Source organism: Ceratotherium simum, chromosome 2 (assembly GCF_057802395.1).
Source record: "Ceratotherium simum simum isolate JZ-2026a chromosome 2, ASM5780239v1, whole genome shotgun sequence".
Classification (NCBI taxonomy): Eukaryota; Metazoa; Chordata; class Mammalia; order Perissodactyla; family Rhinocerotidae; genus Ceratotherium; species Ceratotherium simum.
Window position 1 is genome coordinate 18,828,448 of NC_141901.1, and position 27,259 is coordinate 18,855,706.

The 27,259-nt window shown below is 38.6% G+C and overlaps 1 protein-coding gene across 2 annotated transcripts in view; it reads left to right on the top strand.

Moving 5' to 3' along the window:
* RGL1 (ral guanine nucleotide dissociation stimulator like 1) overlaps positions 1–27,259 on the top strand; it is a 122,778-nt gene that overhangs the window by 17,606 nt on the left and 77,913 nt on the right. For both annotated transcript variants that reach the window (XM_087438820.1, XM_004424935.3), the window contains exon 3: positions 20,336–20,544. In XM_087438820.1, coding sequence (XP_087294946.1) covers positions 20,336–20,544 — 209 coding nt within the window. The remainder of the gene's footprint in view (positions 1–20,335; positions 20,545–27,259) is intronic.

Consider the following 27,259-nt stretch of genomic DNA (forward strand, 5'->3'; position numbering starts at 1 on the left):
TGTTTGTAGGAAACTCATGGAATTTTAGAGAACTTAGCACAGTGGATTTGAGGGCCTCCAAAGTCTAGTTGCAATCTCCCTTTCTAGTGTTATTTCCTGTGTTTCACCTTTATATCCTCCACACTTTAACCTAGTTAGGCTACTTTCCTGTCCTAGGGTCTTTTTTCCCCCACTGTTACTTCTGTCTGAAATGCCTCCTTTCCCCAAATCGCCTTCTGTTTAAATCCCAGCCATCACTCAGTTTCCAGTTCACATGCCACTTCTTCAATGAACCCTCTCCAGCTTCCCCAATGGTGGTATGTTACCCTTTTCTGAACTCCAAGGCACTTTCTACTTCTCTTACGACACCACGTGTAATCTTCTCTTAGGTTGAGCTGTATGAGATTGCCATATTTGTAAGTTAAAAAAGGTTGAATATTGGCAATTTTATATGGTTCTTTTTACTATTAGGAGTGTTCATGTATGGAACTTAAATTAGGTCCCTTTGCAAATGTATTACACTCACGACTTATGTTCAGCTCAGATTCCTTGGTCTTTTTAGTTTTTGCAATATTAAACAATTAATAGTTGTTAAATAATTAAGCTAAGTCTCATTTAACCTGTACTTGGAGAGTTGATTTTTAAAAATCTAAATGCAGAAAATATTTATTTTAGTTTAATTTTGTTAGTCTTAGCTATTTTTTCCAGTTTTTTCAAAATCTTCTAAAATTCTGATTCAGTAAGTCAGTGTATTAGCTGTAACTTTCAATTAAGTTTAATAAGGTTCTATAGAACCACTTCATTTATCAAAATGATTTAATCAGCATGGCCAAAGACAAAACTCTGTGTTATATTGCTAGAGACATTCCCCGCTGCTAACAATACTCACTGGTTAACAGTGCTTCAGCATTCAGCATTCCTTGACTGTTGGATTTGGATACAAATTTAGCCAACTCTACCAACTGTTCAACTCATAGAGCTCCATCCTGTCTGTAAAGATCTAAGGAGAGAGTTGGTGGAATGGCTTTTTGACTCTATGAACATCATGTCTGTAACATTCCGTGTTACTTGCCTAGGGTCAGAGTAGGATGGAAAGTTAGTTTGATATGATTTTGTTTTTCTCAGTGATTTCATGTTAGCTCCTAGTGATCATTGCTTACATACCATCTGGGATGTTGGCAATAGTGGTTGGCAGGCAAAGCAGTCCATTGTTTCCAGTCTACATTCCTATCTGAAAATTGGTCTGTTTTCTTGTTGCCAGCGTTTAGACACGTCCATGATTCTATGCTTGTGGACATTCCATTCATCCATCTTATGATCACATCTGCTGGTTCTTTCAGTGCCCTTGCGGGTTATTAATCTGGCTCTGGAGACATGAAATCACTTAAGGGCTAAGTGCTTTCTTATCATCGCCTTCTCTATCTTGGGCTCTAGTTTCCTCTTCACCATGTTGGTCCTGTCCTTTCCAGTTTAAAGATCATTTTCCCTGATAGTGAAGATAGAAGCATAAGAGGAGCGAAGTAGTTCTCTTTTCTCTCTGTATCAGTTAATAGTACCCCACCTATCAGTAATGAGCCGCTCCCTTCCTCATTCTTGCTCCTAATATAGCTGAAAAAAGCTCTTCTACTTGACCTTAACATTTTCTCAAGACTCAGTTTATTATAACTCTTAACTTTCCTGTTACCTTTGCTCTTAGATATCTGCTACCCCAAGGATACAGCCTTAATTATGGGGCCTTCTTTCTATCTCTAATAATTTGGAAAACCTGGACAACCACCTTGATTTCTTTGGGTGCTTTCTTTTTTTTATTTCATGTTTGAAATATTTTTCCTACCTTTCTTGAATCCTCTTCCCTGTTAGAGAAGGTTTATACTAAGTTTAATAAACATTGTTTTCCTAACATTTGGGATGCTTGTCTGACACTTCCAGGAGAACCTAATCACTTTCTACCAAGGTTTCTATAAATCCTGAAGCAATCACTTGTCCTTAGTGATCACAGTTGTGTCTGCAGTGATAACTTTTTATTTCCTCCCATTAGCAGAGTAGATAAAAACCTAAAAGAAAGCATCAGTAGCTGTGGTGACTGCTTGTACAGTGAGGGGGAGGAGTCAAAGATTGTTCTAAGATTTTTGGTGTCGCTGAACCACGAGGATGGTGGTGTCATCAGCAGAAACGGGTTCTGGGAGGAAGAGCTTCTTGGTGGTGCTGGTGGGAGGGTGATGATGTGATTATGTCAATTTTAGGCACAGCGTGCTGGAGGAATTTTCTGATTAGAAGAGATTTGGGATTAGAGGAATGAAGGTGAGTGTAAGTGAATGAAACAGTAAGAATGAATGATATGGAAAATGGAGGAGGGCTGAGGGCCCAGCTTGGGTGATGTCTCATTCAGGAGGCGAGAAGGCGGAGAGCAGTCAGTCTAGGAGTCAGAAAAAGTGTAGTTAGAGAGGTAAGGGGGGGAAGCAAGCTAGTTTATTATCATAGACTACAAGGGGTGGGGGCAAAGTTTTAAGATGTTTGGAGGCTTATGTACTCTAAAAAAACAAGTAGAGTCACACCCCCTCACTTTTGGTTATTTCAACTTTCCAGAGCATATTTAAAAACTTTAAGTTAGTGAAAGAGTTCTCTGAGCAGCCCAAATAGCTCTTACTCCATAGGAAAGGCCATCATTCTTAATTCATACTATGTTAATTCCTAATACATAACAAAGTTGGTTATTTATATATACTCATAATGAAGTTTTTTGTTTACAGTTGAGTAGATGGGGCAAATCTGAAGACAGTGTAGCTTTTAGAGGCAGACACTCATAATAACAAAAACTGACAATCCTGGCGGAAGGCTGTCTTCAGATGTCACCTTCTCAGTGAGGCCTTCTCTAACCACTCGTTTACATTGCAGCCCTCCCCCACCCTGGAACTCCTCATCCCCCATTTCAGCTCTACCATCCCTGCCACTTAACCACTGTCTAACATACTGTTTTATTGGTGATTGATCGATTGCCTCTCTCCTGCATTAGAATGTAAGTTCCATGAGGACATGGGTTTTCATTGCTTTTCCCCCTGCTGTCTTTCCAGAGTCTAGAACAGCAGACATAATAAGTATTTGCTGAATAAATGGATGTAAGAAAGTGATGATGATTCAATACCAGGCTTATGAACTAGAAAAGTGTAGGTATGTGGGATCCTTTAGTTTTGGAAGAAGCGCTACTGTCTGTGTCAGTGTCTCTGGGGCAGATACCACAGTCCTTTGTAGCGTTGGTGGCCTACTGAGCTGTGAATGAAAGGTTAAACCATGCTCAAGTTATTCTACTTCTGGCAGAAAAATAACACATTCTAGAAACATTCCATAAAATTAATAAAACTTTTAGAGTGTTGGTGTTTAAAAGGACCCTCATTGGGAAAACAACTCCTTCTATGTTGAACATTAAATTTCCCCATGAAGGATCACTGTTATGTGATTTAAATGTACTGGTTTCTTCAAAATTTGATTTTCCTGGACCTCATTCACACCTTGAACAACTTCCTTCCAGAGCTACTGGAAGGAAATGTTAAAGGTATTGCCTCCTCCCTTCCCAGTCCAAGAGACCTTTGACCAGAGGTGTGGAGTTAGTTAGATGTTGGGGCTGCAGAGAAATATGTGGTGGCTAAACTTACAAATGGCTAGAAACTCGCTCACTGGTTTTGCTTCCACACTGACCGCTGCTCAATCATGTGACATCAATGGCCTGTTTGTGCATCCTATACCTTTTAGGCAAAATGAATCAATATGTGCTTCTAGCTAACTGCTAGGTGCCCATCAAATCACATAAGGAGATTTGAAAAATGCTATGTTTTCTCCCCAATTAAGACATAGCTACAAAGCGTTGCTCTTCACTTTGGTTCTAGCCTAGCTGCCTTCTACGCATTCTGCCCTCTTCCACAGTTGCCTTCGAGTCCTTGAAGAAGCATTTTTTTCTTATTCTCCCCTTTTGTTGTTTACTTTGGATACAATAGCTGTGTACACGATTTCCCTGGCTCAATATAATTTAAGTTTTTTAACCTCACAAGCTATGGAAGTGACTGAGGAGAGCTTTTTAACGTGAAGGGAAAGTCCCCGCGCTTGAATTAGAGTGACAGGGCCGTATGGAGTCATGTAATAGGTGCTCGTGCAGCTCCACTTGTCACGTGATATAATGGCCACTCACAACCAGATACTTAAATCCGTCTCACATTCAGGACCATCGTGTCCACACGCAGAGACAGTGCTTTCTTTGTTTGCACCAAATAAGCAGCTAGTGATTATTAGCTTAGCTGTTAAGTTAAATCACATTCCTGGAAAGGGAAACGTTGCAGCGTTTTTTTTTTTTTTTAGTGGGGAAGGAGAAGGCATTTTTGAAAATCCAAACATATAATTACTACTGGCAACATGACCATTACACCTCTTTGACAAGAGAAGTTTATGTTTTGTTTGGCTAAGACAGTTATAATTTCCTATAGTCCTGTGACCTCTATCCTGTTAATATGAAATCTAAATATTTTCCTTCAAATAGTTTTGGTGACATGGGACAGTTATGTCCTCATTTGCCTACAATGGTGTCTTTTCCCTCCCATTACCTCATAGAGGGAATTTTGACTTGCTATTTAGTACAGGACCTGAGAGTTTGTGAGTCACTCGTAGCACCTGATGTGGAGTAGGCTCTCACTGTCTGCCATGCATGGAATGAGGGATGGAGGGCAGTACATGGGGGACCTTCGATGAGCGAATGGGGCTCTGACCTACTGGAGCTCTGGCACTGTTCCTTCAGTGTGGCTTTGGAGTCTGAGGGGTCTGGGCTTGACTGGCCTCTGTCAATTACTAGTAATGTGCCTGGGTAAATCACATAGCCCATTGAGCCTTCAGTGTTCTAATCTGTAAATTGGGATTATTGTGAGGATCAGATGAGATTGTGTATATAAAAGAGCTTTGAATATTAGGAAGGGCCACACAAACAAAAGATAACATTATTCTTAATCTGAATTTTTCTAGTCAGAATTGAACTTGTAACACAGGTTAACTTATGTGTTCATGTCCTCTGATCTGCTCCAGTCAGGAACAAGTCAAAGTAAGTGTAAACTAATATCAATCAATGACTATGGGAAAAGAATAAAATTGGTCCTTTGCTACAGATAAGGAAGAAAGGGAGTTGGAGAAGAAAGGGGTAACACCAGACTTTTAGAGGAGGGAACTCATGCCCAAGTAAAAGCAGAGTATTTCACTTCAGTCATGGTTTATTTATTTAATGATCATTGGCATTCCTCGAGTATTGTTACTGTGCTACTTAATGTTTATTATAATAACCTGAGACCAGATGGAGATACTCCAGTTATAAGGATTTGGATTTAGTGGGTTGGAGGTTGGGCCCATGAATTTGCCTTTAACGGTGATTCTGGTATTCTGATGCAGGTGGATCATGGTCCACATCTTGAGAAACTCTTACCTTCTCTAGCAGTTCTCTGACTGGATCCTTCCTTATTTTCTTACATTTCATTCTTCCTATAGACCTGTTATATTGGATCATGGTATACTCACCTGCTTAAAATCTTTTAATGGCTTCCCATTGATATTAGGTTAAAGATCAAAAGTCTTCTCCTTGCTAAGCTCATCTCCTGCCACTCTCTTCTGCTTCATTCTCCTTTGGCCACATCATCTTCTCTCTATCCTTCCAGTGTGCCAGGTTTCTTCCTACTTCAAGGCATCTGCACCTGCAGTTCCCTCACCTGAAATGTTCTCTTTCGCACCCTTTACCTGGTGAACACTTACTGATTATTCTGATCTGTTTCCTCAGTGAAACTTCCTGTGATCACCAAGACAAAATCTGATCCCCTTATCTTGTGTTCTTTTAGCACCTTTTTGTGGGGAGCAGTGATCTCCACTGTCATTAGATAGTTAATTGTTAAGTTATCTGTTTAATATTTGTCTTCTCTGCTTGAATGTTGGCTTCATGAGGATAGAGACCATGTCTGTGTTCATTTCTGTACCTGTGGTGTCTTATAATATTTATTGAACTTTTACTATGTTCACGGTACTATTTATGAATAAATGAATGAAAGTGGGATTTGTGGTAAAGAAGCACTGCTCTAGATCTCCACTTAAGAAGGGTTAATGACTGAGGTAATGAGTGGCCTTGTTACAAGGTGAAAACCACCCTCAGCATTCTAGAATGAAACATTAGAGCATTCATTTGTTTCAATAATAAAAACTTAATATAAATGAAGAGACCTCAAACATTATTTTTAGTGTTCAAGGCTTAGAACCTGGCATGGGAGAAAGGGGAAGGTAAAATGAAATTCTGACTTTATATGATACCTTTCGTGCAAGAAAGTGTTGGAAGCGTCTTGGTAGTCCAACACCTCACAAGTAAACTTCCTGCGATGTATTTACACTTACATTGTAGAGCTGGTTGATTAGCTTGTGTATTCATTTCCTCTGGTACTCCCACTTGGAGTTGTAAGAAGTCAAAACAAGCGCATATTCCCACTCTCTGTTTTCAAAGCAAGCAAGTGGCTCACTGGCATTTGTATCTGATAGAACAACGAGGGCAATGTCAGTCTCAGAATGAGAGATCCTTGTTATGCGTAGTTTGATTCAGCGTCTCAATCTTGATGGGAAAGGAATTCTGGAGGAAAAAAACCCCATGACTTCAGTAATTTTTAAAATTATGATAATCCAGTATGGAATTAATGGAGATGCAAAGAAAGCTCAGAACAGTCATTTTGCTAAATTCACTTCAGTTCTCAACTGCTACGAAGAGATTGAATCAGTTAACTTTGTTTACCTAAGATTTTTCATTCAGAGGACAGAGGTTTATATTTTTCAGTAGATCTATGGAGTTTAGTAAGCCTTCAATTCAGATTTTTAAATAATTTGCAATTTACTTACAATGTTAGTTTTTCACTCATTATCACAAACATTAACTGAGGACTCTTTCTATACCCGGGGATATAGTAGTGAAGAAGACAAATATGGGCTCTGCTGTTGTGGAGTTTACAGACAGCAAACAAGTAAACACGTCGGTGCTATAAAGAAATTAACCTAGATAACGTGATTTGGGCTGGTAGGGGAAGATGGCTAGCGTGACACCAGAGGGATGATCCAGGGGGTTTATCTGAGGCGATGCCACCTGATCAGAAGAAGTGAATGAGGGGAAGGATCCACCGTGAGAAGGTCAGGCTGAGCAGTGTTTTAGGCAGAAGGAACAAATGCAGAGATCCTTAAGGGTGAATGAGCTTGCTGTGTTTTAAGAACTGAAAGAAGACCGGTGTGGCTGGGGCTTAGAGAGGGAGGGAGATGGTTTTGGTGGTGAGGTCAGGGAGATAGGCGGGAGGGGCCTTGCAAGCCATGGTAGAAATCTGTGTATTATTCCAAGTGATATGGGAAGCCAGGGGGAGGTTTTAAGCAGGGGAGTGACATGATCTGATTTGTGTTTTTAAAAGCTCACTGTGGATGCCATAAGAACAATTTAAAAGGGCAGTTGCTTTAGCAGTCCAGAGGAGATGATCAAGCATTATGTGCTTTGATTGTATATGTACAGACTTTTCTTGTTTATGTGTACAGATTTTGTTTTTTTTTTTTTTGGCTGAGGAAGATTGGCACTGAGCTAACATCTGTTGCCAATCTTCCTCTTTTCTTTGCTTGAGGAAGATTAGCCCTGAGCTAACATCCGTACCAGTCTTCCTCTACTTTATATGTGAGTCGCTGCCACGGCATGGCTGACGAGCGGTGTAGGTCTGCACGTGGGATCCAAACCTGCAAACCCAGGCCGCCAAAGTGGAGCCTGCCGAACTGCCATGCCAGGGGACCACCTCCTGTACAGATTTTTTTTTGTTTGACTGAGTTTGGAAGAATCAAGTAAAGGTTATTTAGGGAACATAATGTCAGGCTTGTTAGATAAAGGACTCTTTTTTATCTTAAAAACACGTTCATTTAATTAATATTCACGAAGCACTTATTGATATGGTTATAGGCTAATTTCTGGAGATATATTTATATGACTAGTCTTTGCCTTTAAAGATTTCACACTCTAGTGGAGGATGCCTATAAGTAAACAAATGCTGACAATGTACTATGGAAAACGTGTGGCTAGTATGAATAGAATTGCTATAAATGTTTCTGTCCATATCTTTTGGTGGTCATATACACTCATTTCTTTTGGAAATGTTCCTAGGAATGGAGTTGCTGAGTCATAGGCTAGGCATGTTTAGTTTAAGTAGATACTTGGACTATATTCTGAAAGTAGGATTTGTGCTTTAGAGAGAACATTTTGACAAAACTAGAGGCAAGTGAAACTAGTTAAGAAATGAGATCTAAATTAAGGCAAGACAGTGAGGACAGCGAAGAAGAAGAGAATGGAAAGCTCTTTAGGGAATGGGTCAGGTTGGATTTTGGAGGTGAGGGGGAGATAAGGTGGGCATAAGGATGATTTGCAGGTATATGACTTGGACTATTAACTAAGTCCGAGGCTAGAGAAAGGGTAAGATATTAGAAGAATAATAATGAGTTTCTTTTTGTACATGTTGAATTAGAATTCCTTCTGGATTATCCAGGTAGATGTGTGGTAATCGGAAATTCAGGTCTAGAATTGAGAAGAAAAGTAAGAACTGGAGATATGTGGGAGTTAATATTTGTGTTCAGTGAAATTGTAGGGAAATGTGTATGGGATGGCCAGAAAGAGAGTATAGACTAAGAAGAAAAGAGGCTTGAGTTTAAAAATGTTTCCATATTTATGGAAAGTGAAGGACGAGGAACCAGTGATCAACCTGTATTACCTCAGGATTGCCTTGAGGGAGGTGAGATAGGGTTCTGGTTAAGTGTGACCCTGGGTGCAGACCACTTGGATATGAATCCTGGCTTCAGCCACTTTTTAGCTGTGTGCTCTGGGACAAGTCGCTTAGCTTCTCTGAGCCTCAGTTTTCTGTAAAATGGGTATAATAAATTTATCTGCTGTATAAGGTTATTATGGGATACCCACAAAGTGCTTAGAATTATTACTTGTTGTTGTTGAGAAAGTGATGTCATAAGCAAGAGGGGCAGACAGTTGGAAGAGAGAATCGATAGTGCCGATTCTGCAGGGATACCACAGGAGGTAAGTGCTGAAGCATTTCCATAGGATTGGCAACCAGGTGGAAGAGTATTGAGGGCAGAAGTAAACTTTATAGGCTAGTGTTAGTCCCTTCTTATAGGAAAACTCATTGAATTTCATAGGATAGACACATAACAAAGATCACATGGTTTGCTTGAAAGCATCTCAGGTCATTGACATGAATGTTAGTAATACCTTAGTTTACTATATAGTTCTTTTATCTTAAGCAGTTCAAAGCATATCCCACATTTTTTTTTTTAAATAATTTTATTTATTTATTTTTTTCCCCCAAAGCCCCAGTAGATAGTTGTATGTCATAGCTGCACATCCTTCTAGTTGCTGTATGTGGGACGCAGCCTCAGCATGGCTGGAGAAGCGGTGCGTCGGTGCGCGCCCGGGATCCGAACCCCGGGCGCCAGTAGCAGAGCGCGCACACTTAACCGCTAAGCCGCGGGGCTGGCCCTCACATTTTTTTTGAATCATCCTCACAACGTCCCAGTTTACAGACGAGGAAACTAAGACTAAGAGAGGTCATGTGGCTTTGTCTAAGCTTGTGTTAGTTAATCAAGTTCTCCTTTATCCTATAAATAAACCTTACTCATCTTTGTTTGCACATTGTCAAGCACAGTATTTCTTCCAAGGTAATCAATGTATCTTCTGCATTTAGAATCACCTGGGATGCTGGCTAAAATGCAGATCCCTTGGCTTTATTCTAGGTCTACACATCAGAACCTCTGGAACGTGGGCTCAGGAATCAGTGATTTTACCCAGCACCCCAGGTGATGCTCTTGAAAACGGTTTAGTGTGTGCAAGGAAACAGACAAATAAGTCACCAAATGTACATGGGTTTTAGTGACATTTTTCACAAAAGACAATCTTAAAATATTTTATATTCAGAAAATCAAACTACTGTAATTAAAACTTTAGGACTTTTTCTGAACATGTTGTCTGATTTGTTATCTTTGTGAGGTGAGTAGTGCCTTTGGTTAAAAGTAAAACTGATTTGACCTATACCAGTGAACGATGCAATCCATTGGTCTGTTACCAGAGCTCTCCTGGAGGTGTCACAGAGAAGCTATGGCCAAGGACTGTATATATTTACTTCCATTTGGTAAGTGGTCCCATCTGCAGTTACTATTTATAGTTATATAGTATTGATTAGAAAGAGTTGCTCTCTCTATATTCATAGCTTCTCTCTATTTGCATGTGATGATGAAATCATCATCTCTCTCTATAGTATTTCTCTCTATAGTATTTCTAGTGGAGAAGCATAAAACTCGGAGGATCAGATAACTTGAAGACTCTGACTCAAGGGAATGGGCTCCGTAAGAGCAAGCCCGGGTCCAGTCAGCGATGGCTCATGAATCTACTTTCTTCTTCTTTAGTTGTAGAGGAGATGGATTTATCTTTGTGAGTTGGCATCTTGTCTGTCTGGTTCTCTGTTGTTACCTCTGGCTTCCAGCAGCCACTTAGTAGGGACTCAAAAATATTTGTTGAATGATTGAATCCACTCAATTGTATTTAGGAACTAACAAAAGCAATTAAATTAAAAAGAGTTATTCTAGCCCACTGCTGAGATGAATAGAAGGCGCTAACAGGTACTTGATGATTAATTGAATTGGAACTAGAAACAAAATTTGGTTCCATGCTGGTTTTTTTCCCTGCCTGCCTGCCTGATCATTGATTCTCTGGGTTGTGAGAGGTTTTTATCCCCATCAGTTCTGAAATGCTCTCTGTAAGGCCTCTGCTTATTTACCTGGCATTTATTTTATTTCAAATATGCACTAGTATTAAGCTCTATACATCCCTTTCCTTCCATGCCATTAAATGAAAAAATTCATATTCATATTATAATTTCTACTGTTAAATTTTTAAAGATTACAGTCCTTAATTTCTCTTATAGATTCCCTTAGCACCTCATTTGGGTTCTTTGCACAATGGAAGCTCTTTTGACATCTGACATCAAGAGTGGGTCATGAGCCATGGGAATGATAAGCATATTATCAGGCGGATAAATATTTTCTTTACAACTGACACACCTATCTTTTTATATATATTTTTGTCACGTTGAAATCGAGTGAACAAAATGATTGCTTTTTCAGTTTCTGTTCGTTTGGAGAAATTAGATCTATGTTTTTGCCAGCCATCATTCCTTTCGATACTCTTCTTCTTTATTTATTTTCATTAAGTGTTAGCATTTACAAACCTGCCACTTTGTCTGGCTATATCCCATAATAATGGTGTTGTCATTCTACTTTCATTTCTCTTTCTTTCTAAAAATAGAAGGAAGTTGTCTCTTGACTAGAGAGACTTGTAAACCTAGGAAGTAGGAAAATTAATTAATAACCTGGAAATCAGAGCGGGACACGAGTGCTCCCCATGGGTTCTTACACTGTCACTGTATTATCCAGTAGCTTCTCATACAGCTTACTGACATTGTTTTCCTGGCTTCCTTTGAGCCCTTGGGTGAAATCATTCATCTTTCTTAGACTTAATTTACTCACTTAAGAAACTGTAATTATGGGGGGGATTTTTGTTTTCCTCCAAAGAAGGTGTTTAGCACTAAAGTAATATGTTTTCATCCTTAGGTATTAAAGATTCCAATTAGTGTCAGGAAGTAAGAGGCATAATACCAGAGAGCATTTGATGTGTTAAGACCTAACTTTTGGTGAAAGTAATTGCGGTAGGGGAAAGAAAGGGAAAAGAGAAGGATTTTAGTATTGCCTACAATATTTTCTTATATTTGTAGAATCCTAAATAGTTCTTGTGACTATTCAACACGCCTTCAGGTCTGTTATCTAATTTTATCTCTTTCTTACAACAATTCTATGAAGCATGGAGATTCTGAGCTGTTGTTCTGATAGTCTTGGGTGTACAAATATGGAGACTGAAAACCCAATACCGTGTCGCTTTGCGTTTTAACATAACACACTGTAATAGAAGGAGAGGGCTGGTTTTATATCCTGACTCTGTCAATTATGCTAATTGGCTGGGTAACTTTGGTTGAGATCCTTCACTTCTCCAAACCTCATTTTCCTCAAGTAAATTGAGGATAATTTCTATACTAGAGGATTGTTGTAAGGATTGAGCATCTGACTTATAATGCTCAATAAATATCTGACCCTCTCTTCCTGTTCATTTAGGGCATAAGGATGGTTTTCTTAGAATTAATTTATAGCTTATGAAGAGGAAAGCCTATTAATAAAAAAAAAAGCCAGTTTACGTCAGTGTATCTTTCAGAGAGATGTACTCAAGATAACTAAATTGTTCTTCATACCTTGCCTTAGATTTGATCACCTGATAGTATGCTTGAAAGGTACCTGCTTGCTCCAAAGGTAGCCAGTCCTACAAGCCCATGATCTGGGAGTATTACCTGTGCCAAATGCAGTGCTGAGGGCAGGCTCTGTGTCCCAGAGCTTCATGGGAACTGTAAAGTTAAATTTTAGATTTTAATTTATAAGTCCACATAGACTTTAAAGATTTAGTTTTGGAGGGGAAAAGGAGCAAGCTGAACAGAGTCATTACTTGATTTTTGAAATCCAGGGAAGTAATGATTTTACTGGCATTTTGATAATGAAGCTTTGATTTTTATGCTTAATCATTGTAATAGGTGATAATAATAGTGAGAACTAAATGTTTACTTTGCTTAAAACTGAACTAATCCCATAGGAAAGTGGAGAGGATAAGAGATTCCTTAATGTGGTATGCAGGATAAGAATCAAACTAATGGCTAAGTTTGGAAACATCAGGCAGTCTCCACCCCCTGCCTTCTCCCCACTCCCCCGCCCCTCAAAGATTGCTGAAGGAACACTTTAAATCTCACAAGGAGATAAAACCCCATGGAACTGTCTGTGGGATTTATGGTGGGCTGGGAAAGCTTCTAGGCCGTGGGGAAGGCTTTCCATTCATCGCAGGCTTCATTCACAGAGAATATTAGGTCACACAGAAGCTCCCTACCCCCTGCTGACTTTTTCAGACAGAGGTTGGCTGTGTTGCACAAAAACAGAATGAATTCCAGAAAGCCAGGGCACCTGTTAACCTGTGACCTCAGGATATGAAGACCTTGGGCATTTGAGGCTCTGAATGAGACAGAAAGGAAAGAATTGTGAATTTTGCAAGTTCACTCTGGATACTAAACTGTATGTGACGATTTGTGATGTTATTTGGCAAATGCAAACAGTGACTATTGTAGTTCAAACCTCCCTCCCCCCATGCAACTCTAAATCCTTTAACTTCTCAAAATAGCATGTGATTTCTTTATTTTATAAAGTAGATGACTAAGACATTGAAACTTTGTTATTGCCCTAGGTTCCATAGTAAATTGGCCTCGGAAATGGAAGTGGAACTCAGGTTAATTCATGTCTTAATCATTAGCATTCTGAGTTTCAAACAGATAAGTAGCATGTAAAAGTGAAATTATTTTATTTGAAAAATGTAGTCCCAACAAACTCCCTGAAATCCACTTAATTTTTGAATCTGCCTCCTTAAAGTTTTTGGAATCCTTAAAAGAGGACCAGAATATCAGAAATAAGGATTTGTGTCAGAGAAGATCGAGTCTGTTATGGATTAACATTGAGCCGAGCAGATTCACAGCCAGGAAGATTACTATTTTTTAGGAGATGGAAAACACAACCTCCTGTTTCCCCCAGGAGAGTTCCTGGACTCTATGGGGGTGATCTAGGAAACCCTGCTGAGACAGGATGGCGGAGGGGGCTGGAATTTCTGTGTGATAAAACACTAGCCATTGTTTGTTATTACAGCTCCCTTAGCATTTTCCTGAGGATGAAGGGTACTCATCATAGAAACCTGACCACTTCCTAACATGTGGCTTCAAGCAAAGTCAACTCTTGGGGATCTTGTAATTTTTTTAGAGCACATTCATTTCTCAACGCACATGATCCTCCACTTCTTTTTTGCTCCATATATTTACTTTTTTCTTAGTTCAGAGGCATAATTGTCTATCTTCTATGAGGTCAAAGATCGTAATGACAATACAAATGCCTTAAGTGGAGTGGACACAGAAAAATGTTCAACCAGTATAAACGTTTCTTGAAATTACCATGGACATAATCTGAGAGGGACTCTTGGGCAGTGGTGTGCTGATAAATCAGCTCTCCAGAACAGCCTTGATTTGTAGCCAATTTGCCAATTTCCATGGTGTAAATATTCTATAATGGCCAAATTCATGATACCAACATGATGTCATTGAACATAGAATTGAGAAGGAGTGTGCACAATTGGCTTTTGCAAGCTATACAAGCTGGCTCCAGCGCATTGCTGGCTAGACCTTGATATGTTTGCATAATTAGATGGAAGGTGCATATGTTAGCGTATATATGAATCTGGCAGTGAAGATTTCTTCTGGGTTCTCTGGCTGGAAATGCTACCACAGATCAGGCAATGTGTAAATTTGCCACATGACATCTTTGTTCTTAGAACCCTCTTAATTTTAGTGTTCTTCCAGATGCCATCCTCGGCCCTCTGCTCTTCCTCTTCTACACACACTGCCTGGAAGAGTGAAGCTGTTTTAATCATGTAACTTCTACATATTTCCGTCTTAGACCCCTCTCCCCAACTTCTAGATTCTAACTGCCTGTTGGACTGTACCATTGGAAAATCCCAAAGATACTTCATTTCTAAAGTGGAATTTAATACCTCTGCCCCGAGAAAATCTCGCTTCCACTCCTCAGTTTTCTTTCCTATGAATGGCACTATTATCCAGTCATCTACACTAGAAATCAGGTAAAGATTCCTGATTCTCTTTTCCTTCATCTTCGTCCTCTGCATCCAGTTAATCACTAAGTCTTGACAGTTCCTGAATAGTCTCTAAATTTGTCTCTTCACCCACCGCTTTCTATCCCTATTACCATTGCACGAGTTAAGGCTCTTACAGTTGCTCATCTGGAGTATCAACAATTTTCCTACTGATTTTCTCAACTTTAAAGCTTCCCATCAGATCTATCCTCCATACTGTGATTTCTCTGACTGTGCTTAAACCCAAAGGGAATGGAGTCTAAGCTCCTTGGGATTCCAACTGAGTCTTCCATAAACAGGTAGTCTCCTGCTGCCTTCTAGCCAAGCAGTTCATTCCGTTTGTCATATTGCTCCTGCAACCACGTTTTCCCCCTTACACTTCTTTTCTTCTTAATGCTTTCGTTTGTCCTAGTCTCTCTGCGTGCTACGTCCTCCCCAATGTTGTTAACTCCTATTCGTAATTTAAATCCCAGTGCAAAGCATCACCTACTCAGGAATCCTTTTCTGATGCCGCTTCTATGCCAGGTCTCTCCTGGTTCTTCCATGATATCTGCCTCTCTCTCCACCATTCTACTCACGTTGCATTATAATGGTTTCTTTGTGTCTGTTTCCTCTACCAGACTGAACAACCTGGGTGTCAGAACTGTGTGCTGTTTACTTTTATGTCTCTATTACCTCGCAGAGTGCCTGGCGCATAGTACTGTTTGGTTAATGTGTGGCTGAATAAGTAGATAATAAATGAAAGAGAGATCCATTCTGTGCCCATTGTATGCATTTAGCATAGGGTTGTCAGACTTGCCAAATAAAAATACAAGATGCCAAGTTAAATTTGAAATATTCAGATAAACAACGAATCATTTTTCAGTATAAGTCCTAAATACATACTTGTGCCAACAAATTATTTGATTATTCGTTATTTATCTGAAATTAGAATTTAACTGGGCGTCCTGGCAACCCTAACCTAGCAAAAAAGTGAGTTCATACCCAAAATAGAAGTTCACACAAAGCAGAAGCTGACAGTGAGCTTGCACCACATGCCCTAGGATTTTGTATAGACTATGCATTACATCTCTGGATGTCCCATGTGTAAATAGCTCACTATACTCAGATGCACTGGCTTTGCCATGATGCTCTGCTGTGTGCCATTACATACATGTATTTTTTCTTTGCATGGCAAGGACATTTAATCCATACATATTTGGGCAGTATGGACAGATGATCAGAGCTTATTTGTGAGTCATCTCGTGGCATTTCCTATGCAACGATGGTTTCTTGTTGCTGGATGGTGGTTGTAGGTCATTTGAAAAGGAAGTATAAAATGTACCCTTCATGTTCTGGGATGAATGTAGAGACAGCAATGTGTACCTTTTTAAAGCCTATAAAACCTTGGATATGGCTTTAGATTTTCTTAGGGAGTTATGACTGGAATAGTACTCACTATTTACTTTTCTGCTCAGGCCAGAATGCCTGAGAACTGATGTACTGAACACTGAGCGTCGCTTGGAGAAGGCGTCATACTGTCCCCAGTCTACTGAGGCTGTTGACTTAGCACATTCCCTATTCAAGTATCAGATGACTGAAGTATTATTTTGATTGAAGAAAAAAATTTTTTTCTTTCAAATTAGAAACACCCAAGTTGTTAACAGTTCATGTTTTAGAAGGTGAAAGAGTATACTTCTCTATCCTGGAAGCAGAATTGAAATATGGCACATTTCATCTCTCACGTTCTCTTTCTCCTGTCCCCCTCATGCCAAAGTTGATGATTATGGAAATTCCACGGCTAGGACAGTTGGGCAGGGTTTTAGATATTTGCCCCATAGGAGTCAGACATATTCTCTCAGGAAAAGCTGAATTCTAATGGCAGGAAGATTGGCCAAAAAAACAATCATGAAACATTTTTGTGGCCTCAGTATCACGATCTTGTCAGGAAAGCGATGGTCTCTGATTAAATCCAGATTGAGCTGTTTCCTGTTAGCGTGCTAACCCCGAGGGCAGGCGCAGCCCTCCCGGTCTTGCTCTCTAAGTCTGGGTTATTAAACACTTGTCTGCCAAGGCTCTCTTCCCGCCTCCCCCTACTCTTCTTTTAAACTAGAATTCAAAGGTATTGAGATATTACAAACAAAAACAGATCCTAAATTAGTCTCTTAAAAGGGTTATGTAGCTATTGAATATTTTGCTGCAAAAATGAAACTAAAATTTTAGCTTCTCCAGGCTGACCATAAGGCATAGTATATATTTTTGTGTTTCACTTTTGTATAATTTTATTTCAAAGTAATTCCAGTAATAAGAAGATAAAATGTACTGTATTTTGAATGATGGTAAATTAGAACTCATCTTCAAGAACCTGTTCTTCCCCCTGCTATAGTAAGTAGATTTTAGGGTGCTCAGCAAATATGCAGAAAATGACATTAAGCAAGTGCTCTGACACCTTACTATGCATTGTTAATTTTTGTGAGAATGGTTTTAGCACCAGAGCAATTCCTCTACTTCATTTTATGATACTGTCATTGATGCTCACTCAGTGCACTTAGAGAATGATTTTTAAAATCTAAATATTCAAAATATTTTATTAGCCATTCTGTTAGCTCAGGCATGGTTCTTCCTAATGTACAGATGCGAACACTGAGGAACAAAAACGGTGAAAGGGACATACGGGGATCAGGCATGCATACTGAGGTTTTTTTCAGAGTAAAAGGAGGATTGAAAGGAAGAGACTGGGTTAATGAGTAACATGATCCCCTTCCCAAGGGAGAATCTTGGCTTCCTGCCAAATCTGCTTTCTGGCAGGAAAAGGGACCTACTTCATCAGGTCCTTTGACAAGCATTTTTCTCTGTGTTTGAATTTTTGGCCACATCAATACTCAGGGAAAAATTAGTTCTTTTAAATAGTTGTTAGTTTCAATAAGAAAATATTTAATTTTAAAGTGGAATTTGCATTGTGAGTAAAATAAGAATCATCAAATTATAAAATTGTTTGGGAAGGGAGCCCTGACATCGTCACAAGGTAGGGAAGCTTGATCTAGAATTAGAGTTTGAATATCCCTCGAGACTGAGAAGCCATTCCTCTTGTTGTCGTTGTTAACATTTGACATTGAAGTATATTTTTTTAACTACTACTTTTTAATATAGTCAGGCTGAGAATTATTTTGATGGAGTCTTTTGAAATGACAAAGTAAAATACACAAAACAGCCTAAATTTTGATATTAAGAAAGATCAAAGGAATATAGATGTTTGAAGATAAAAATTGACATTATATTTTATAATGTCTTGATTTTTCTTTTTTTATGTGAAAAGTGACAAATGGGAATTAAGTTTTAAATGCGTCATGGTGACTTATTAAGCTAATAGTTATCAAAGTATATTCATTCTAATGTTCTGCAAGATGCTCTGAGAATAAAGGGAAATCTATTTGGAAATGTCCTATGCCATAACCTTCTCTTGGAGTTTTGTAACATGTTAGCATATTAAAGACTAAGAAATTCTGCAGTAAAGGAGTGTAGTTGACTTTGTTTAACTCTGTAGTTCCCAAAGTTGACCATGGAACCTTTTGTCTTGGAACCAGTGTTGTACAGCACACACTTAGGGCCACGCTGTACCAAGTAATTAAAAACGTAATTAGACTTTGAAACCATATATCTTTTTCATTCATTATTTCTGGTTAAAGTTAATTGAAGCTCCTGGGAGACAGATGGATACTGTTAGCCCTGTTCTAAAACTACGTATGGAGTGATACAAAACAATTATTAGGCTGTGATCTGAGTCAACAGGCCTAAGAGGCCTAAAGAAACATTTCGTATTTTGCCTGAACCAGGTGCCTCTCTGGGAAACTAAAAGTGTCTTTCAATAATTAAATAAAGAAATCAAGTCATCTACCGCATAAGCTGGAGTCTTAATATTAATTCCTGTTAGCAGTTAGACACAGTGACATTAAGCTATTCTCACCCCTTCTAAAAGCAACTGCAACCCCTGTGGTCTTACTGAAAGCAATCTCGCCAGCCAGTTTCCTTGCAGTGGTTTAACTTCTGCCAGGCCAGGTGAAGAGAAAGCAAACGTGCCACTTAGTAAGCAAAATGTCATCATTTAGAGATTCAGTTCTCTCTTTTTTTGTCCCTCTTCTTTAATTTTCACGTCTGATGATTTCAATTTAGGAAAATCTGATATAAAACAATTCAAACTTAGAATTCAGAGAAATTGCCTGGTGATTGTTTGCATCACTTAGAATGATTATTTGCTTTAGGAAAAGATCCTCTTGGTAGGTCATCTTCCCTAGTGCCTATGAAGGATGAGTTAAACTTTGAAAGTTGCATCTCTCTATGGTTAGACATAGATTTATTGTGGAATGTAAGGCACACCTGTATTTTTCTTCAATTCGGGTCTCTTCCCTCATACTCAATTTTTTTTGTGTGTGTGTGTGAGGAAGATTGGCCCCCAGAGCTAACACCCTTTGCCATTCTTCTTCTTTTTGCTGAGGAAGATTGGCCCAGAGCTAACAGCTGTGCCCATCTTCCTCTATTTTTTATGTGGGATGCTGTCACAGCATGGCTTGGTGAGCAGTGCGTAGGTCTACATCTGGGATCCGAATCTGTGAACCCTGGGCCGCCAAAGCAGAGTGCACGAAGCCAACCTCTAAGCTACCAGGCTGGCCCTCAATTTTTAAGCTTTAGAGATTTTATCACTAATCAGTTCTTATGTATTATGGTTTGTGTCTCCAAGGTGCAATTATGCCCACCAGTATCATTCACAGTTTCATTCTCATGTGATAGCTACTTCTCGTGAGCAAATGTCTTCTTTTGTCTCCAAGTCTGCAAGTCTCCAGAAGACAGGGGTCATGTACCCACCCACTCTTTCCATTACTCCCCAGTGATTAGCCCAGTGCTGCTTGGTACAGCCACTTCTCAGTCAACTCAGTTGATTGCTGATGATACTGAGTCAGAAAGTATATTGCCTTCCATGGTCAGATCTCCATGTATTTCCATGGAGAATATACTCCTACCATGGCTGATGTTTCAAGCTATCAACATGATGTCAGCTGGCTCACACAAATCTTAACAGTTTATCAGTCAGCTCTCTAAAGCCAGTATGAGTCAGCTCCAGCACCCCACTGTAGGAGCTGTCTTTAAGAATGAGTTTGACAACTTAACATGGAACAATACAGAGGGAATGATTGATAACATTTGCTAAACTCGATCCTGGGGTTATAGAAAACATCCTTGATAAAATATGCTGGCAACCTAGTTCTTGATAGGAGAGTAAGTAGAAGCAAATGTAACCACAATGAAGTAATACCTCTACTTCTAGAGAGGAAGGGAGTACGCACATACACCCCCCCCCCCCACCACCACCACTCTGCTACACTCACAGGTGAGAGGATTGCCTTATGTGACTTGTAGGGAAGTTAAATAAGAGCAAGGAAAAACATGACATGCTGTGCTTCAGCTGTTTCAACGTTTTCGCTTTTACTTTAGGGAGTCATTTCTCCTGATCTTAATCATGAATTTCTTGTACAGGTTGAAGGGGACCAGCTGCCTCCAGGACATACAGTCAGTCAGTATGAGACCTGTAAGATCAGGACCATAAAAGCTGGCACCTTGGAGAAGCTTGTGGAGAACCTGCTGACGGCTTTTGGGGACAATGACTTTACCTACATCAGCATCTTCCTGTCAACATACAGAGGCTTTGCCTCCACTAAAGAAGTGCTGGAACTGCTGCTGGACAGGTAAGACTCTAAAGGAGAGTGGCAGGTAATAGGAAGGTGAGCCTGTTTGCAGAGGGAAAGTTCTGAATCACCTGCACTTGGCATGCTGAGAGAGGTGTGTGAGGAAGGATTAACTGGAAGGAAGGTTATTCAGGAGCCACTTTATGATCTATGTCTGGTAAAAGTGTCTCATAAGTCTATAAAAGAGTTACTTCATACCATAAATCTAGACTCATTTATAGATTTCAGTTACTATTTGCCACCCTAAAATTTTCTCCATATTTTTAAAATTTTATATAATTCTACTAAATAATCAATTAACCAGGAATCTCATTGGGTTGTTGTGAGAATTGAATGTGTTAATATGTGTGAAATATGGAGCTCAGTATTAGACCCATAGGAAGCAGCTAATGAACGGTGGCTATAATAATGATGACGGTGATAATAATAACTACTAACAGTCACCATGCCTCGGCTGCTTCATGGATATGCACACAGATATCATCCTTGATCTATGTTGTTAAGTCACATGTTACATAGAGTAGAGCAGAGTACATTATAATTCACAGATTAATATTCCCCCCCCATATTTTTGTTTTATATATAATTAAACTTGGTCTTTTAAAAAATTTGTATTAAATTGACTTGATATTGGGAGGAAGAAAACTGCCAGCCAAATCTTTGTTTTAGAATCATGCAAGTCCTCATCCAAATCCTTATATCCTGGAGTTTCCTGCATACAGAAGGGAATAAGATAGGGTGTTTTTGTTGGAGTTTTAAATATTGATTTTTAACTAGATTTTTTTATTTTGAAAGTAAGATGTGCTTACGTTAAAAATTCTTATACCATAGAAGGGTATAAAAAGAAACATTAACATTCTCTCATATTGCTACTTTTTTCCCAAATTCCATTTATTAGGTTTCAAGAAATATATGGAAGTAGAAAGAAAAAATTAAACAGACTATAATCTAATTAGGCACACAACACATATTAACATTTTAAAAATAGAAGTAATCCATGTGTATAGTGAAAAGTTCAAACAATTCAGAAAATTATAGAATATTCAAAGTGAAAAAAAAGAAGTAAAAATTTCCTTTTTCCCAAGTCCTAGTCCCAGTCGCGTATCACTATAAACCATTCCTTTTGTATTCTTCCCAAACTTTTCTGGGAGAGAAAAGCTATCTTAAGCTCTCTCCAGTTTTTTAATTTGTTTTTTAAATTTTTAAACAATGCTGCAAAAAGTGTCTTTAACTATATGTCTTCTGAGTACTTGTTTGAGAATTCTATAGGATAATTTCATAGAAGAGTGATTGATGGGTCAAAATATATAAGCATCTTGAAATGTGAAAGATATCATTAGATTGCCCTCTGGAAAGTTGCACCAACCACACTCCTGTCCACAGAGAAGGAGAGTGCCTGTTCACTCGCTTTCCCCACACCCTTGCCAGCTGGGGATATTTTCATCTCTACCGTTGAAACCATCTCTACTGTGATCTGTTCATTCAAAAATAGCTCATTGTTTTAAAATTTATGTTTCTTACATTTATGAATGAGGTTTAGCATCTTTTAGAATACTTACTGGGCATTTGTGTTTTCTGTGAACTGTCTTTTCATATCCTTTACTTTTTTTTTTTTTTTTATGAGGAAGATCAGCCCTGAACTAACATCTGATGCCAATCCTCCTCTTTTTGCTGAGGAAGATTGGCCGTGAGCTAACATCCGTGCCCATCTTCCTCTACTTTATATGGGATGCCACCACAGCGTGGCTTGACAAGCAGTGCGTCGGTGCACGCCTGGGATATGAACCAGTGAAGCCCGGGCCGCCGCAGCGGAGCGCGTGCACTTAACCGCTTGCGCCACTGGGCTGGCCCCTCCTTTACTTATTTTTATTTTGGACTCTTGTCATCTAATTAATGATGATCTAATTATAACACTTTGTATATTAACAAAATTATTTTTTTTTTCTTATATTGTGGTAGAGATATTTTTTCCTAATTTGTTCCTTAGCTTTAAAGTTGTTTATTAATATTCTTTTTTATGAAGACATTTAAAAAATTTTTATGTAGTCATATCTATCAGTCTTAAGGCCTTTAATAATCAAGTTCTATTCCAATGTGAATAAGGTTATTAACAGTGGGTTTTTCTCAAGATATTTTCCTCATATATGCATAAAGAGTGAAATCATTAGGATCAATGGTTATTAATATGTTCATATTCAGGAACATTCACAAAATGTCTGTTCTTTATCATACATTGATCTGGTTATAACTCTGGACTTGAACATAGATAGAAAGTTCTGTAGTTTTTTGCACAGTAGTACTTAAAGTATTAAGCCTGGAGTGTAAACCTGTGGGATTAGTGAGTCATTTCTTTCATGATTTGTTTGCTTGTGTAACATCTCACACCTATAAATAGAACAGGAAGAATTATATGAATTTTCTCTTAGCTATTTTGTATTTATAAAAAGGATGCAGTATGCTAACTGTTGGCAGACAATATGAGGAAATAGGTCAACACATCAAAAACTCCGACAAGTTTTCTTTGGAATTGGTAACCTCTTCTACTTATGGGGTAGCTCCACTGATAATAGGCCACAGATGTCCATAGTCAGTAAAGGAGTGCACAAGAATTGTAGCCATAAATAGTGGGCATACACACAGGAACTGGAGTGTTTAGTCTATGACTCATATACATCCAACTTTTATTTGATGATTTTTTAAAGTCTTTGTCAGATTTTTAAAATATTAACTAGATGACAATTATTAAATAACAGAATCAATGTGAATTCAAATTACATTTAATGCAAACTGTCATTTAAGGTATAACTGAACGAAGAGTTAAGATTTGTCCTGAACCATTTGGATGGGCCAAGACTTGGCCTTAAATTTAATCTCATAGTCATATCTTGTGCGTGCTTCTGAAATGAATGGGATCAACAAGTACTGAATGCCTAGAAAATACCCAGTGCTCTGCAAGGCACCATATGGATGAAACAGAAATATAAGACTTGGTTGGTTCTCACCCTTGTGGTGAATTTACTGTGAAGCTGCTGGTACTTAACCTCCAGGGCCCCTCACTTGCAATACCCTCTACATAATTTATGTTCATAATTTTGTATGTTTTTCTTAGAGTGGACCCTTCAAATTATGTATGCTAGCCCCAGAAAATCTGGATCTACCCCTGAGAACTTAATATTTTACTGTAAAAGATAAGGCTTCCATTCATCAAACAAGTAGACAACCACTTAAGACGGTGTAAAAATGAAACTCTAACATGTTCTGCAGAAGTTCAGAGAAATAGATCCCATTTTTGCTTCCTCTGCAGAAATTTGGATTTGTCCATATATGTAGAAACTTCAACATGACTACTTCTTCCCCACTCCATTTCCTACTCACACTTAGATCTTGTGGACAGATGTTAATCTTTGTTTGGTTTTAACCAAAATGCAGATTCTGTGAAACACTGGGTTCTTAAATTGGTTATTGGGAGTTTTAATGTCCATAATTGGGAGATAAGCAGTTAAGTTGCACGAATTTACCTTTTCTGAAGATAAGTTTGATGTGTTATTTTCTTATTAGTAGATTGTGGTAGACTTGTTTTTGGGTCTCTGATGTGATTTTTTTTTTTAATGATTTATCTTAGTTTCTTAATAGTAGATTGTTTATCCTTTGTGAAATTGACACTGATAAGTTATTATAGGATGTGCTAATCCTAACCAGTCAAGAATGGATTGAAGGCAGATGCTGTAGTATTTATTTCCCATCAGAGAAAAGTTTATTCGAAGTCAAGCTTTGATTTTCCTTAAGACTTCCAATTATGTGGCTTTTCTCATATGGAACTGTTTGCTTTCTGTGATTTTTAAAAAAACTTTTTATAGTTTTTTCATTCTGCTAATATGAGCCTTCATGATTGACCAGTAGACAATGGTTTGAAGTCATGTATGGCTAATTCCATGTGTTTGCTTTATCCCTTACTTGGGCAATCAGAAATTCAGAAGGAATCCTGTTTTCTGTGCTTCTGACCATGGCTCAGAGTTAATTCTAGGGCTCATTGGCTTCCTTTTAAACAAGGGCAAGTGTTTGAATTGTGGCTTAGCTGTTTATGTTGGGGTTTTGAGATTTTCTTTTCTCTAACTTCAAACGTACGTTCCACTTAAAAATATATTCTTCCCACCATACCATTAAAAAAAGTAAGGGAGTTAGGTACAACTGAAAATACCCAACGTCAAATGTAGGGATAAACCTACCTCAGCAGTGATCCTCACTGAGAACCATGAAATGTTTATACAAATATCTAGATTTTTCTTCGGGAAGCTGACACATGAGCTACTTTTGGGCTATTTCTTGATCATTCTCTCTTTCTCTGATCTGCATATCTGGTATCAAAAGTAAGCAGAATACTGAGGACAAGCAGAATAGGGGTGAACGACGTCTCCAGAAACTTTTGCTAAGCCACTAGTGGCACTCAGGTCACAGTTTGGAAAGGACTGACCAATAATCCAAATTATTCCTTGATTTCAAGAAATGTGAATTCTCCCAGTGGAGGACTTTTGGAGAAGATAAAGATTGAAGCCATCCATAAACATTATGCTTTAAGACCAATCTGACTTGAATTTGCTTGCTTAGGTCACAGAGAAGAGACTAATTCAGTGAGTCTTTGAACTTATTTCTTCTTCCCACGTTTGTTAGCCATGCATTTTCACAGGCTTTATCTCATTTAATTCATTTATCATTACATTACCCCCATGTTTACACATGAGAAAAGTGAGGCTCAGAAACATTCAGTCAGTAAGTGACAGAGCTGGAATTAAAACCCACCTCTTTCTGACTTGGAAGCTCTTTCCAGGCGTACCATATCACCTCCCAGGATTTGTTAATGTCATTTTTAAAGGAAGGGATGACTTGGGACTCTCCCTCAGCTATCTTCTTCTCTACTACCTCGGTTGATTTTCCTTGGAAATTGCATTTCCTGAGGGATATTCCCATCACACAGTTGTGAGCAATTCACTTGAACATCAATGCTCCTATTCATTATCTATTAAAATATTTACCAGATGTTTAATATGTACCATGTACTGTGCAAGGTGCTGTGTATATAATAGTGGACATGACTCCTGCCCTCTTCATGCTTAATGGCTAGTGTGGGAGAGTAATATTAAATCAGCATACAAATAAATGTATATAATTAAAATTGTTAACAATCCTTGGGAGATAAGAGCTAGGTTCTATGACAGAGACAATAAGAGAGGTTTTTGGAGGAGGATATTACCCAAACAAAACTGGATGTTGGCCAGTGATCTTAGATGGTTAGATAGGTGATGGGCCATGAAGCTCACTGTTGGGTCAGTATGCATGGAGTGCTTCTGTTTATTTGATGTGCTCAGGCCAAATCCCCTGACCTGAATCCACTGCTTCCCAAAGGGTACTCTTCTTGGAGGATAGGGGTATAGCAAATGAGAAAGCTTGGGAGGATTTATGCAAATATATTACCACTATAGGGATAGTAATCATAAATCCATACTTCATGACACCTGGAATAGTAACACTTTCATGTGCAAAAGATGATGCACCAGCAACCAGCAAGAATGGCACTGCCCTTGCCAGTGAAGCGAATTCCTCCATGGCATAGAGAAGAGTCGATCACATATAAAGCTTGAAAACATTTTATGTATTTCCATAGACTTTGTCATAAGTGCCAGACATGCTTCCCTTTCCTTTCAGAGTTTAAGATACTTTATGGGAAAAGCAGTTTTCCTGTCTTTCTTTTAGTCATGAGATTCATGCATGAGGCATAGAATGTAATGGTTAAGAGCGTAGCCTTGGGAGTCAGGAAACAAGTTTGTTTCCAGTTTTGCCCCTCTTACCTGCTCTGCAACATTGGGCAAGTTCGGTTTCCTAGCTTTGGTTTCCTTATCTATAAAACGAAAATGAAAAATAACCCTGATTTGTAGGTTGTGAGGTTAATTGATATATGAGGTTTAAGATTGATAATATAAAGTTCCTAATATAGTGGTTGGCAAATATTAAGTGCTTAAGAAATTACCATTAGTTTTCTTTCTTCGTGGCACTTATCACTACTTGAGTTTACGCTTCTTATTTATCTTGCTTATTTCTTGACCATCTTCCCTACTCAGAGACTGTGTCTATCTTGTTCATTGCTGTACCCTCAGAGAAGAATGGTATCTGGCAGTAGGTGCTTAGGAACTATTTGTCTAACAACTAAATAATGGTTATTATTATTCATGCCTATTATGAGCACTTACATTGGAAGGTACAACAGTGAACATTACCCAGCCTCTGCCTACATTTAGTGGGAGAGAGAAATAAATCTGTAGACTTGTAGCATTACTGTCAAGGCAGTGAAGGCTCAATGCGTACTTTTCTTAAAAAAGTAGACTTCATTTTTTAGGGAAGTTTTAGATTCACAGCAAAATTGGGTGGAAAGTACAGCAAGTTCCCATATACCTGCCTCCCCCACACATGCCCTCACTATCAAAATCCCCCACCAGAGAGATACATTTGTTACAATCATTGACACATCATAATCACCCAAAGTCCATAGTTTACGTTAGAGTTCACTCTTGGTGTTGTACATTCTGTGGGTTTGGACAAATGTATAATGACATATGTTCATCATTATAGTATCATGCAGAATAATTTCACTGCCCTAAAAATCCTCTGTGCTCTGCCTATTCATCTCTCCCTACCCCTACCCCAGTCCCTGGCAACCCCTGAT